The sequence below is a fragment of the Haematobia irritans genome, chromosome 5 (genome assembly GCF_050003625.1).
Source record: "Haematobia irritans isolate KBUSLIRL chromosome 5, ASM5000362v1, whole genome shotgun sequence".
Taxonomy (NCBI): Eukaryota; Metazoa; Arthropoda; class Insecta; order Diptera; family Muscidae; genus Haematobia; species Haematobia irritans.
The window spans coordinates 169,638,039-169,653,646 of NC_134401.1; the positions used below are offsets into that span (position 1 = coordinate 169,638,039).

The 15,608-nt window shown below is 34.6% G+C and overlaps 1 protein-coding gene across 5 annotated transcripts in view; it reads right to left on the minus strand.

Moving 5' to 3' along the window:
- The window catches only part of Dhit (regulator of G protein signaling double hit), a 109,157-nt gene that overhangs the window by 61,315 nt on the left and 32,234 nt on the right, over window positions 1–15,608 (minus strand). For all 5 annotated transcript variants that reach the window (XM_075311019.1, XM_075311023.1, XM_075311021.1 and 2 more), the window contains 2 exons: window positions 12,635–12,933; window positions 12,161–12,520 (listed from right to left, as the gene is read on the minus strand). In XM_075311019.1, coding sequence (XP_075167134.1) covers window positions 12,161–12,519 — 359 coding nt within the window. In that variant the 5' untranslated portion in view covers window position 12,520; window positions 12,635–12,933. The remainder of the gene's footprint in view (window positions 1–12,160; window positions 12,521–12,634; window positions 12,934–15,608) is intronic.

The following is a 15,608-nucleotide window of genomic DNA, read 5'->3' on the forward strand; positions in this document are numbered from 1 at the left end:
GTATTTGGGACAAACCTTTATATAGGCCCCAACACATTTGACGGATGTGATATAGTATCGAAAATTTAGATCTACAAAGTGGTGCAGGGTATAATATAGTCGGCCCCGCCCGACTTTAGACTTTCCTTACTTGTTATTCTTGGGCTTCTATACACTGTATTTATTACCCGATTTGCCTGAAAGTGGAAATCTAGAGGTATTTTGGGACCACAAGTAGGTGTGCCGAAATTGAGGTGTATCGGTCTGATTTGCTTCGAAGTGAAAATCTAGAGGTATTTTAAGATCACAAATAGGAGGAAATTACACTGAAAAAATTACCGATCTAATATACAGAAAAAATATCACGGAAATATTTCTGGTTTCTGTCTGATACTTGAGCGTATCCTACATTGATATGACCATGCACAGAAAACTTGGTTCGATGTATTGCTCTATATTAGTCTTTTCGTAAAACAGACCGGCATTCGCATTCAGACTAGTACGCCTTCTCCAAACCTACAATAGGCAATCCTTAAACAAGCCCTGCCTTTCTAAAAAGCTTATTAAAATTTGTCCTTCGCTTTCAAAATCCTTGTTAATCCGAAAGTGTTTGAGGTCCATCTACTTTGGTCACCCATTCTACTTTGACCGATATATTTGTTGTTCCCTTTGTAGTCTTCCCAATGTACTTGAAAATGGTACACCCAGAGAAGGAATATGCTCACCTCAAACATGTTTCAAGAGCACCATGTTACTTTTTCACAGCGACCATGTATCATTTTTGTAGCAAAAAGTATTCTTTTCTCGTAAAACATAACATGCTTTCCGAAATCAGATACATAATCTCCGAGAAAAGAACATGGTTTCGACAAACTTGTTACATGTTTTCCGTGAAAAAGTAACATTTTGCTCTTGGAACATGGTTGGGGTGATCATATTCCTTCTCTGCGTGTAGCGATGTTCTAATAAGATATTATTTACATTCTATATACCACGTGATTGGAAGGAAGTCTCAGGCTGAACCCTACGATAGCCATGTGCTGTACCCTAGTTTTGTTAATCATCTAATTTCGCGATGTTATAGCCGACCTCTTCGACTATCTTGTTGATTTAGTCCAGCAACTACATAGTTGAATTCCTAACAAACTTATCGGCAAACCTATAATGTCTTATAATATAGAAAGGTATATAGTTAGAGTTGATTTAATCTCATTTTCATTGCTGACCTTGTCCCTTATTGATATCCATAACATTAAATACGAAACCCCTAATATTCATTGGAAATAGAAAAATAATTACCTTGCAATTATAAGAATTGCAAAAACTTTCTTCATATATTTTTCTCAAATAAGTGTCATTAATGCAATATACTGATTTCTATTCACGAACACATTATTTGCTAGCCATAATTCAAAGAAACAATAATTTTTGTGTAATTTTATCCCACACACACACCCACTCACGCACACATTAGGATAATCTATATTGACCCAACTAGTTTCACATTGACTTTGGTGACAACTTCGCAAATAGTTTTCGGAAGGAAACCACCACCAATGTAATATGAAAAAAAACACAGTTCAAAGGCCAAGACTTTTACCCTCTGCACTCTTATGATGAATAAATACAAAAATTGTTTAGTTGTATACAAATAACTATAATAAATAAAACACTTTGGATCAATCTCTTTATATTTTCTCATTCATCCACTTCTTGGTCTTCCTGCACTGAAAAAAATATTGTCGTGAGGTCAAAGATTTCATGTCTTTAAAATACGAATGCAAATTTTGCTTAGCATAGAAGACGCATTTCTCTAGTATAAAGTTTTTTTCCTTGACCAAAGGTCGATAAACTTTTCAATGGAGTCGTATTGTCCTTATAATTAAGTGATTTGATTTAAAAATGGATATCATAACATGAAAGAAAAAATGTTTGGGCTAAGGTCAACTTGACTTTAATAATTTAGAAAAAATCTTTAAATTTAATGAAATTGTCTTTAAATTGGTTGTCTTTTTGCATCTTGACTACAAAGCAAAAAATCGTTCAAATATAGGACATGTTTTTCAACACTTTATTTTAAAGACGTTTTTTACTTGAAACATTGCATAATTTGTACTGGAAGTCGAGTCTTAATTTGGAAAATAAAGTCGTCGTTAACTTGTTTTTAAAGGACTTTGATAGCATATGAAGAAAAAGAGCTGAAAAAGCGAAAAATTAAAATTTGCTTCCTAGAAGCAAGTACACAAAACCCGATTTTAAAAGAAAATTGTGTCTTAAAAGTATCCTTACTTGTATTCTCCGCTTCTTTGGCTCGGAATCAATACCAAATTTTTTAAAGTAAAGACAAAATCTTTGGAACCTGGTATGCTTTTTTTTCAGTGTGTGCATTTGTACATTCTTTATTCATCTATGACAAAGTAGTTTTCTAGTAACAATAAAAAAAATAAATTGAGGCCAAATAAAGAATAAAATATTGAAAAACATGACACATAAAGCAAAAGGATATTAGAAAGACATTTTTCGTTTCTATGAATTTTGCAAAGGGAATGACGGTGTTGGAATATTTGACCATCTCTCCATCATTTACCTCATTGCCGTAATCCATGAAGAAGAACATATTGTATTACAGACCAAGTACATATACACTCACAACTTAAAAACCCACCACAGATATTTATTCGAAAAGATAGGCAAACATTTTCCACTACATACTCACACACACATATGTATGGACAGACATATTGCCATAGGCATAAGCAAGAATTTAACCACATATACATACACAAGCACTTATATGCAAACATATGACTCTGATCAAAATCATATCAATGGCCACAGTCAACAACAACAACAGTAGGAAAAACATGAGCGTTTAGTAAACCCCAACTGAGAGTACTTCAACCATCCATCCATTCATCAATCCATCAGTCATATGGCCTTTATAAAATCCATTTAACAAACAAATCGACAAAAACAAGCATGATTGCATGCTCGCCTACTATGAAGCGCATAGTGTTCAGAATCCCAACAAAGGACTGTGGAGCAAAAAATATGCGATGAGTAATTCAATAATATGCAATGGGAAATTCAACCAAGAAAAATTTTTTGGACAACTTCAGTTTCACAAACAAACCTTATGTACGGAATTTCATTATCAATTCTCTCCACAAATCTGAAGTTGCTATATATAATAAATTGTTTGCATTGCAGAGAGTTTTATCGAGTGTGGCCATTTGTTTAACCCGTAAATACTTCTCAAGACATTAGGTATAGTGACAGCCCGATATTTCTGGTTCACTTAAACTATTCAATTAATTGTGTTACCACAATAGTGAACTTCTCTCTAATAACTGACTGCTGCCCTATTCCATGTTTAGCTCAATGACAAGAGAGCTCCTTTTTATTGCCGACTCCTAAAAGCGTTTCACATTGCTGTGAAATCACTTAGAGAAACTATCAGAAATGTCCCCAGCATTAAACAAATATTAACCGCACTGAAAAAAAGCATGTCCGGTTCCATTGATTCCGAACCAAAGAAGCGGAGAATACAAGTAAGGATTCTTTTAAGACACAATTCTCTTGTAAATTTGGGTTTTGTGTACTTGCTTCTAGGAAGAAAATTTCAATTTTTCGCTGTTTCAGCTTTTTTTCTTCGTATGCTATCAAAGTCCTTTACAAATGAGTTAACGACAACTTTATATTCCAACTTAAGACTCGACTTCCAGTAGAAATTATGCTATGTTTCAAGTAAAAAACGTCTTTAAAATAAATTGTTGAAAAACATGTCCTATATATGAACAATTTTTTGCTTTGTAGTCAAGATGCAAAAAGACATCAAATTTAAAGAAAATTTCATTAAATTTAAAGAATTTTTCTGAATTGTTAAAGTCTAATTGACCTTAGCCCAAACATTTTTTCTTTCATGTTATGATTGAAATCACTTAATTATAAGGATAATACGACTTCATTAACTTTTCAATGAAGTCGTATTATCCTTATCGACTTTTGGACAAGGAAAAAACTTTATATTAGAGAAATGCGTCTTCTTTGCTAAGCAAAATTTGCATTCGTATTTTAAAGACATGAAATCTTCGATTTCACGATAATATTTTTTCAGTGCGTCGAAAATACCTTTATAGTTGTTCAAAATTTTCCCCATTAAGATCCATACACTTTTGCATATGTTTGAACCGATTGTCGGATCACTTTTGCCACTCTGATTAACGTATCTCCAAAACATGCATTCTGATCTGCTTCTTCGGTTGTCGTTGACCTCTCTTTTTATTTTTTTTACGAACATAAAAAACAATCATTCGGTATCAGCCGGGATTGTACGGCGGATGATCCATTGAATCGATATTTTGAGTATTCAAGAATCTAGTTTGGACCGGTGTTCGTTCGTATTGTCGTGGTGAAGAGTGATCCATATTTGGCGGTTGGTTTTCCCGTTTTTTTAAGACAACTATTCTGCGTTGTTCAATCGATCATTTGCTTCGAAGTTCTTCGTGTGCGAGCAACTTTTGTTGAATTTGGCTCATCTTGAAACACCCATACAGTCGACCATTCATCAACTGTCACGATGTCATAGACGAGTTCCGAAGCACCGAGATCGGAGCATTTCTTCCAACCAATCGAAACACACCTTTTTTGAGCGATTGACAAATTGACGGTCAAATATTCATGCAATATTGAATATATGCTGGTTCCATTAATGCCTAAGGTTGTCCCAATCACACGATAGGTCACATGACGATCTTTCATTATCACACTCAAAAAAAAAGTGAACTCTCTATTTCACTAAAGCCAATTTAACTTTATTTTAGTTCATGGAATTATTATGTTTATAGAAAGTTTTCTCCACTTTAATAATTTTTTGTGTACGTTAGTTAAATTAACTAAACCCGAGGAAAAAAATATACTCCAATGAAGCATAAAGATGAACTAAATTCGTGTCTTCCACAAAACAGTTCAGAATTTCTTTAAATTTGTAAATTTTACCAAAAATGCGTCCATCATGAACTTCTTATGTCACTAAAGACATTCTTGCAATTTTGAACTCCAAGTTTTTCCTTCAAACTACAAAATTTTCTTTAACAAGTGAAAAAACTTAGTTATGTCTAATAAATTTTCTTGAATTTGTCGAAAAATATGTACTTATTTTTATGACATCGACGTGATGCCAACGTTTGTAATACTGTTTAGTTAAAATTTTCTACAAATATTCAAATTTTTCTAAAATTAACCGAAAGTTTTCTTCCTGGTGGGTTCACTTTTTTTTGAGTGCAGATAATGGTTTCCGCAACAACTAAAATTGGGATAAGTTCATCGATGCGCTGTTTTTGAGTTAATCACGTCGAAAGTTATAAAAAATAATCGCACGATTTTTTTTTATTATTTTTTTTTATTGATTTTTTGTTAATCCACATCGAAATTTGGAAAAAACTAATCGCACGAAAATGTTCACCTATTAAGTAATTGAATGCTAATTATTTTTTTTAATTGATATTATCATTTTTGTGATTGAAGACATTTCAATTAAAAAATTAATTGCACGAAAATGTTCACCTATTAAGTAATTCAATGCCAATTAATTTTTTTAATTGATATTATCATTTTTGTGATTGAAGACATTTCAATTAAAAAATTAATTGGATTTGTGTGTAATTTAAAGAAATTTGTTATTATTATGTAAATACTTTTCTCATTCCCCCATTTTGTCCAGAGTGGTACCATTCGCGTACTTTCTATCGGCATTGCAACATATTTAAACAATTTTTAGAGGTCACCATGGAAATAGCAAAGTCCCATCCACAGTCCTTTTTTTGCTCCTCCCGTTTGTCCACACTCTAAACACACAAATATGAATGCAATCTGATTCAAATATCAACCTTGGTCATCTACGAAAATGCATTATAGTTTAATGGAGTAAAGGCAATAACCTTTTCACGATGAGTATTAGTACTCATCGGACCATCTTCGTAATTTAATTTAAGAAATTTTAAGCTATCCAGATTTCTACCTATAAAGCTTTGTTTTTTAGATTTTGTTTTTATAAAACAAAAAAAAAAAACAAAGAGCAAGGTTATGTGAGAGTAAAAGTTTGGACAAAAGCCTAAGTTTGTATATGAGGGTGTATGTGTGCGTGTGTATGTGCATCTGTTTCATGAAACGGAAGTGCTAAAAGCCAAAAAATGAAAATTGAGTGAAAATAGACTGAACTCGCTGCCACCTCACATTATTGACGAATTTAATGAATGATCAAATACTTTGCTTGTCTACAACTTTTCATTTACACTTGGTTTTGGCACAAACACTGCCTCTGTGCTCACAGCACTCACACACACGCGCGCATACACGCTGTAGCCCAAAGAACATGGGCTGTTTGTGAAGCACAATTTGAAATGAACAAAATACGAGTGTATGAGAGTAGTTCCTTCGTTTTCTTCATTTTGTTTGTTGCTCAATGCATAGTTTATGCCTTGGTATTTTGTTTTAGTTTAGTTTTTCTATTTGAAAATACATGCTGGCTGGATGATGACTACTTGTTGTTATTGTATCTCATAGTCATAGTATCGTTTTTGGTGGTTTTGTTTTCATTTTTGTGTTGCTTGATTTTGTTGGATTTGTTGTACATTTTTACACTTGAAAGGTAATTTGTATTTTAGTACCTAATTTAATTGCTTCGTAGAGAGGGAAACGAACGAACAAACCAATGAACAAAATTAATGGAATCATTAAAAGCAATGGTCGGTAGGTCTCGGTCACCACACTCACACACACACACACACACCCATCTAGGTATATTTGTACGGAAATTCCTACGCCTACCACATGTCCACACGAAATGAGTTAAAGTGAAATATCTACCGGAAGAGGCAAAGAGGACTTTCAGACACCAAAAAAAAAAAAAAACAAACAAATGTACACACGAATGGTATGTAAATGAACCAGAATACCCTGATGGCATATAATTATCATTTTTATTTTTATTATTTCCATTTAAAAATAAAACAAAAACTGCCGGTATAGCGTTGAAACGACTGGTAATTTTCTACTAATGGAAATGACAAATTGACTTACCTTCATGGGGAAATTAGATGGATTTCTAATTGGACAGTTATAAGTAGGGCTCATGGATTTTATGTAACATTGAATAAGTCATGAAGGTTACTAAGACTTACATTTTTTATACAAATAAATTGCTTACAAGTTACAACGCGTATAAGGATTATCAGACCTTTATTACATTCATAGTAAATATATTTTACATAATCCTGAGAAAATTGAGTCTTGAATCCATTCCGGAGTCTGAAGGAAGTTTACAAATAGTTTTTATAACCTCCACCATAGGATGGGAGGTATATAAACTTTGTCAGTCCGTTTGTAACACATCGAAATATTTAGGGTCCATAATCCTTCATATCAGATCAATATTTCTTTTCGGTACAGTTGAGTCTTTGAATAATTAAGATGCTCTTCACGATTGATGAGAACTCACATGTTGTCAATGTTGTGTATTTGTTTAAAATCGAGTCAAACCCGTAAAGTCTGCAGAAAATAATTCATGATGCATGATATGTTCATGCATCATGAATTATTCATAAAGCAAATATATAAACAAATGTTAAATATTTATTTGTCCCATTTGTGTTGCTTGAACACCATTCCATTTCAAGCACTATTCAAACGTGTTTGTATATGTGAGATGCCTTCGAGTCAACCAAAGGCACAAACCGACGAAATTCTTAAATGAAGCGAATACATGAATGGGAATTCGTTTTTGTCATAAATACACAAACATGACCTTTAACCACATTTGTGTGCCTAAATGAACGAATGAAAAGCCGCAGAAACACATTGAAGGCACTTCGAAGGTATTTAAGGAACACCTGATTCAAATGGCAATATAACTTCCACAATGTTATTTCATTGTAAATGCCAAAGAAAGAAGTTCAAATTTTGGTGCAGTCCAAACTGAAAACTCATAAAATTTTAAATTATACCAAAGAACAATACAGGCATTTCCTAAGAATGGTAAATATTTGAATTTAAAATTCATAAGGAGAAAATTTCAATTTAGTTGGAAGACATAATCGAGATTATATTATTATGATGGGAAACTTCCACAAAAACTTTTTAATAGGACTCTCATTAACAAAATTCTGTATAATTTTTCCAAGTATTGGAGCTATTGGGGTCACATTGAAATTGATTTATTAAAATTTTTATAAAGTTTCTTTATATAAAGGAACAATACAGAAAATCAAAGGAAAACATTTCCGCCGTAACTAATTAATACAAAAATACAAAAAAAACAAAATCCAATTACAAAGATTTACTTTAATGTACTGAAACAAATATTGACCTAATATGAAAGATTATGTAGCTTAAGTTTTAGGACATGCAATTTACACAATATTAAGTACAAATTTCTTTAAAATAATGAAATTTTAATGAAAAGAAAGTTTATAATCCTAGCTTCAAAATTTTTTTCATTAGATATAGGTCACGAATCTTGGAAATTTGCATCCCTCCGTTAAAGACGTATGTCCTTGAACTAAGGGAAATTTCCCTTAAAGTAAAGAAACATATTTATACCCTGCGCAATATTGCTCAGGATCGGTTCCTGAGTCGATATAGTCATGTCCGTCTGTTCGTCCGTCCGTCCCACAAGCCACAGTTTTACCCTGATTTGCTTGAAATTTTGCAGAAGGAGTACAATTAGTAGTATAGTCAAGTGTTCTAAATTTTAGTGAAATCGGTTCAGATTTAGATGTAGCTCCCATATATATATTTCACACGATTTAAACTAATATGACCGCAGAGGACAAAGTTGTACTCTGTTTCACGTGAAATTTTGCACAGGGAGTAGAATTAACATAACTGCCATGCATGTCAAATTTGGTTGAAATCGGTTCAGATTTAGATATAGCTTCCATATATATGTTTTTCCGATTTGTACAAAAATAACCAAAATAACCACATTTTTCTTGAAAAATCGCCACTTCTAAGTCGAAAACATGTAAAAATGATTCCAATTTTCCTATACTTCTAATATATCTATCGACCTATAAACCATAAATGGACTTTTGCGAAGATGCCTCAAAGTTTGTTAAGATTTAAATGTTTCCCATATTTATACCCTGCGCCACACTGTGGAACAGGGTATTATAAGTTAGTGCATATGTTTGTAACACCCAGAAGGAGATGAGATAGACACATGGTGTCTTTGGCAATAATGCTCAGGGTGGGTCCCTGAGTCGATATAACCATGTCCGTCTCTCCGTCCGTCCGTCCCTCCGTCTGTCTGTGAACACATTTTTGTGATCAAAGTCTAGGTCGCAATTTAGGTCCAATCGCCTTCAAATTTGGCACATGTTCCTAATTTGGGTCAGAATAGAACCCTATTGAATTTGGAAGAAACCGGTTCAGATTTAGATATAGCCCCCATATATATTTTTCGCCCGATATGCACTAATATGGACCCAGCAGCCAGAGGTTTATACCGATTTGCTTGAAATTTTGTACAAACATAACACTTAGTCGTATAGTCAAGTTTGCAAAATTTGATTGAAATCGGTTCAGATTTAGATATAGCTCCCATATATATCTTTCGCCCGATATGGACTTATAGGGTCCCAGTAGCCAGATTTTTGGCCGAATTTGGTTGAAATTTTGCGCTAGGAGTACAATTAGTAGTCAAGTGTGCAAAATTTGATTGAAATCGGTTCAGATTTAGATATAGCTGTCATATATATCTTTCGACCGATATGGACTAATATGGTCCTACAAGCTAGAGTTTTGGCCCAATTTGGTTGAAATTTTGCACAGAGTGTATATTTAGCATTGTACCTATGCGTGCCAAATTTGGTTGAAATCGATTCAGATTTAGATATAGCTCCCATATATATCTTTCGCCCGATATGCACTTATATGGACCCAGAAGCCAGATTTTTGACCGAATTTGGTTGAAATTTTGCACTAGGAGTACAATTAGTAGTATAATCAAGTGTGCAAAATTTGATTGAAATCGGTTCAGATTTAGATATAGCTCCCATATATATCTTTCGCCCGATGTGGACTTATATGGTCCTATAAGCCAGAGTTTTGCCCCAATTTGGTTGAAATTTTGCACTGGGTGTAGGTTTAGCATTGTAGCTATGCGTGCCAAATTTGGTTGAAATCGATTCAGATTTAGATATAGCTCCCATATATATCTTTCGCCCGATATGCACTTATATGGACCCAGAAGCCAGAGTTTTATCCCGATTAGCTTGAAATTTTGCACAAGGAGTACAATTGGTAGTATAGTCATGTGTGCCAAATTTGATTGAAATCGGTTCAGATTTAGATATAGCTTCCATACATATTTTTTGCCCGATATTTTTGGCCCAATTTGGTTGAAATTTTGCACTAGGAGTACAATTAGTAATATAGTCATGTGTGCTAAATTTGATTGAAATCGGTTCAGATTTAGTTTAGCTCCCATCTATATGTTTTTCTGATTCCGACAAAAATAGTCAAAATACCAACATTTTCCTTGTTAAATCACCACTGCTTAGTCGAAAAGTTGTAAAAATGACTCTAATTTTCCTAAACTTCTAATACATATATATCGAGCGATAAATCATAAATAAACTTTTGCGAAGTTTCCTTAAAATTGCTTCAGATTTAAATGTTTCTCATATTTTTTTCTAAAATTGTGTTCCACCCTAGTGCATTAGCCAACTTAAATTTTGAGTCTATAGATTTTGTAAAAGTCTATCAAATTGTGTCCTCATCGAGTGACATTTAAATGTTTGTATTTGGGACAAACCTTTATATATAGCACCCAACACATTTGACGGATGTGATATGGTATCGAAAATTTAGATCTACAAAGTGGTGCAGGGTATAATATGGTCGGTCCCACCCGACTTTAGACTTTCCTTACTTGTTTTTTACTAACATGGTGTTTCCCCCAGGGCTTTAAATTTAAATCTATAGATTTTGTAGAAGTATAAAAAATTTTGTCCAGATCAGGTCAGATTTAGATATATGTATATAGGAACATTAACCTTTATATGTTATATAGCACCCAACACATTTGACGGATTTGACATGGTATCGAAAATGTGGATCTACAAAGTGGTGCAGGGTATAATATAGTCGGCCTCGCCCGACTTTATTATACCCTTTAAATTCATTGACATTTTTTGAGTCTTTAGATTTAAGATAAAAACGCTTTAAATATAGGCTATGCATTATTTTGAGGATTTTTCTTTGATTTAAAGATTTTAATAATTTGTTTTTTATTAATGCATCGCAAATAGGGAATGAAAACTCGATTAATGGGATCTGTATACTAATTTTAATTGTATTGATCCTAGACTTAAAGCTAGATAGGACCCTAAAAAAATTATTTTAAGGAAGCCACATCTTTGCATCGGAATTAATACCAAAATCCTTAAAGAAAGGTCAAAATCCTAGGATCCAAGTAAACTTTTTTTTAGCGTGAATTCGGTATTGATACCCAACGAACAAAAGGAAGGAATTACTCTAAGGAAACATTTAACCCTAATCATGTACTTAAAAAAATACCGGATATTGTATTAGTGGGTCAAATTTTCCCAATATGAATTTATTCATACATATATATGTATTTTAAACATTGTTTTGGCACTTTTTTATAGGGCTCAGCCAAACAGAGCTTTAAACTCTACTAGTTCTTTAGAATAAAATTCTAAAATTCTAAAAAATAAATGTTAAGAAGTTTCAAGTAGAAATAATGATCATACAAAAAAATTTACTTATATAAAATTGGTTTGGGCAATTTTAACCCACTAGTACAGGATACGGGTTAAGATGTAAATCAGTTTTAAATATAGACTTTCCATACTTCATACTGCGAAACAAATCTTACTTCAACAGTAAACAATTCCATTTCGTTTCTAAACAAGCAAAAACTAATTTTTTTACGTGTACCCTCATTACAAACTAGTACATGCTATAGCGTGTTATATTGATAAAGAAACGAAATACAAATTTTCAAACTTTTGCAATAGTTTTTGTTTAAGCTGCACCATAAAACTTCTTTAATTTCCCTCAATTCCCCATGACCCGATTATCAACCCTTTCCATTTGGGGGTATATTTTCGGTTTTACTTTCATGAAAATCATATTTACTCGACTCAATACTCACCATTTTGCCCATGAACACGAACAGCAGCAACACCAGCAAAAGCAGCAGGGTTTCTGTGACTGTTGCTGTTGACGTTGCAGTGGTGTTGAACCATCTGTTAGACCACCAGTGGTTGTCGTTGTTCCCATTGTATTTGATGTATTTAAGATGTCGCCTATGTGTATGCCTCCAGTGTTGACATTTGCGACAACGTTGCGGCCATTACCCCCACCACCACCGCCACCTCCTCCTCCACCACCGGAACCATTGCCACCAGCACCGCTACCGGAACCACTACCGCTATTGCCTGCATTCTGTGATGATGAACTCATGCCGCGTAAACGGCATCCTGACGGCAGTTCTGATACTGTGCAAGACATTCTGGCGTCGAAAAGAGAAACGAGAAAAAATATCAACAATCATAAATTTAACCTCTTGAGGATTATTGGAAGATTGTTGGAAAGTAGTACGTCTTTGATGGTAATGGTAACTCACCTAAATTTGTTTAAGTCTTTTGTTCTTAAGCTAAAATTGCCTTATTGCTTCTATGCTTCTTAGATTTAATTTTACAAAATGTAGTTTTTGTTGTTGTTGTAGTTGATTTGAAGCCGTTTGTTTGGTTAATTTGTTAGTTGTTGTTGTTGTTGTAGTTGGATTTGTCGTTTCCTTATTAGCCTGTGTGCGTTCGTTAATACTTTTCTCATTTGGATTTTTGGTGCATTAGGATATTCTAAAGTTAACATTGGTTCTTTTGCATTGTGCTAAACGTTGATGCGATTGATGATGCATTTATTCTGAAATTATAGAGAAATTATGAAAAAAGACAATTAATATACATGTGGGGAAAAGGGTATTATAATAAAATTCTAATATCAACAGTACTACACAACAGTGTTGCCAGTATTTTTCTGGCACTTATCCGCGTCCCCTAAAATCCCCAATTTAAATAAAAATTTCTCACGAAAATCCCCAATAAATTATTGACAAGTTTTTATGAAAAAAAAATAAAGAAATAGTCTCTGCAGAAGAAAATCAGTAACATTTTAACACAAGTAAGGAAAGTCTAAAGTCGGGCGGGGCCGACTATATTATACCCTGCACCACTTTGTAGGCCCACATTTTCGATAGCATATCAAATCCGTCCAATGTGTTGGGTCCTATATATAAAGGTTTATGTTCCCATATACATATAATTAAATCTGACCCGATCTGGACAAAAATTGTTAGAGTTCTATAAAATTTATAGACTTAAAATTTAAGTCGGCATATGCCCTGGGGTGGTACACAATGTTATTAAAAAACAAGTAAGTAAAGTCTAACAGGTTGGCTGATAAGTCCCCGGTCTCACACATAGATGGCGTCGCTAGTATTAAATGCATATTATTTTTATATAGTACCAAGCTTTAAATGATTCATGTCAAAATTTGCCGTCTGTAAGTCAATTATTTTGTGAGATAGAGCGTCTTTTGTGAAGCAACTTTTGTTATTGTGAAAAAAAATGAAAAAAAGGAATTTCGTGTTTTGATAAAATACTGTTTTCTGAAGGGAAAAAATACGGTGGAAGCAACAATAATTGATTGGTATGCAAAATTCAAGCGTGGTGAAATGAGCATGGAGGACGGTGAACGCAGCGGACGCCCGAAAGAGGTGGTTACCGAAGAAAACATCAAAAAAATCCACAAAATGATTTTGAATGACCGTAAAATGAAGTTGATCGAGATAGTAGAGGCCTTAAAGATACCAAGGAACATGTTGGTCATATCAATATTTGCATATGCGGAAGCTCTGTGCCAAATGGGTGCCGCGCGAGCTCACATTTGACCAAAAACAACAACGTGTTGATGATTCTGAGCGGTGTTTGCAGCTGTTAACTCGTAATACACCCGAGTTTTTCCGTCGATATGTGACAATGGATGAAACATGGCTCCATCACTACACTCCTGAGTCCAATCGACAGTCGGCTGAGTGGACAGCGACCAGTGAACCGTCTCCGAAGCGTGGAAAGACTCAAAAGTCCGCTGGCAAAGTAATGGCCTCTGTTTTTTGGGATGCGCATGGAATAATTTTTATCGATTATCTTGAGAAGGGAAAAACCATCAACAGTGGCGTTATTCGAGCGTTTGAAGGTCGAAATCGCGGCAAAACGGCCCCATATGAAGACAAAAAAAGTGTTGTTCCACCAAGACAACGCACCGTGCCACAAGTCATCATCAGAACGATGGTAAAATTTCATGAATTGGGCTTCGAATTGCTTCCCCACCCACCGTATTCTCCAGATCTGGCCCCCAGCGACTTTTTCTTGTTCTCAGACCTCAGAAGGATGCTCGCAGAGAAAAAATTTGGCTGCAATGAAGAGGTGATCGCCGAAACTGAGTCCTATTTTGAGGCAAAACCGAAGGAGTACTACCATAAAAAAATTGGAAGGTCGTTATAATCGGTGTATCGCTCTTGAAGGGAACTATGTTGAATAATAAAGGGTGATTTGTTAAGAGCTTGATAACTTTTTTTTTTTAAAAACGCATAAAATTTGCAAAATCTCATCGGTTCTTTATTTGAAACGTTAGATTGGTCCATGACATTTACTTTTTGAAGATAATTTCATTTAAATGTTGACCGCGGCTGCGTCTTAGGTGGTCCATTCGGAAAGTCCAATTTTGGGCAACTTTTTCGAGCATTTCGGCCGGAATAGCCCGAATTTCTTCGGAAATGTTGTCTTCCAAAGCTGGAATAGTTGCTGGCTTATTTCTGTAGACTTTAGACTTGACGTAGCCCCACAAAAAATAGTCTAAAGGCGTCAAATCGCATGATCTTGGTGGCCAACTTACCGGTCCATTTCTTGAGATGAATTGTTCTCCGAAGTTTTCCCTCAAAATGGCCATAGAATCGCGAGCTGTGTGGCATGTAGCGCCATCTTGTTGAAACCACATGTCAACCAAGTTCAGTTCTTCCATTTTTGGCAACAAAAAGTTTGTTAGCATCGAACGATAGCGATCGCCATTCACCGTAACGTTGCGTCCAACAGCATCTTTGAAAAAATACGGTCCAATGATTCCACCAGCGTACAAACCACACCAAACAGTGCATTTTTCGGGATGCATGGGCAGTTCTTGAACGGCTTCTGGTTGCTCTTCACTCCAAATGCGGCAATTTTGCTTATTTACGTAGCCATTCAACCAGAAATGAGCCTCATCGCTGAACAAATTTTGTCGATAAAAAAGCGGATTTTCTGCCAACTTTTCTAGGGCCCATTCACTGAAAATTCGACGTTGTGGCAGATCGTTCGGCTTCAGTTCTTGCACGAGCTGTATTTTATACGGTTTTACACCAAGATATTTGCGTAAAATCTTCCATGTGGTCGAATAACACAAACCCAATTGCTGCGAACGGCGACGAATCGACATTTCACGGTCTTCAGCAACACTCTCAGAAACAGACGCAATATTCTCTTCTGTACGCACTGTACGCATTC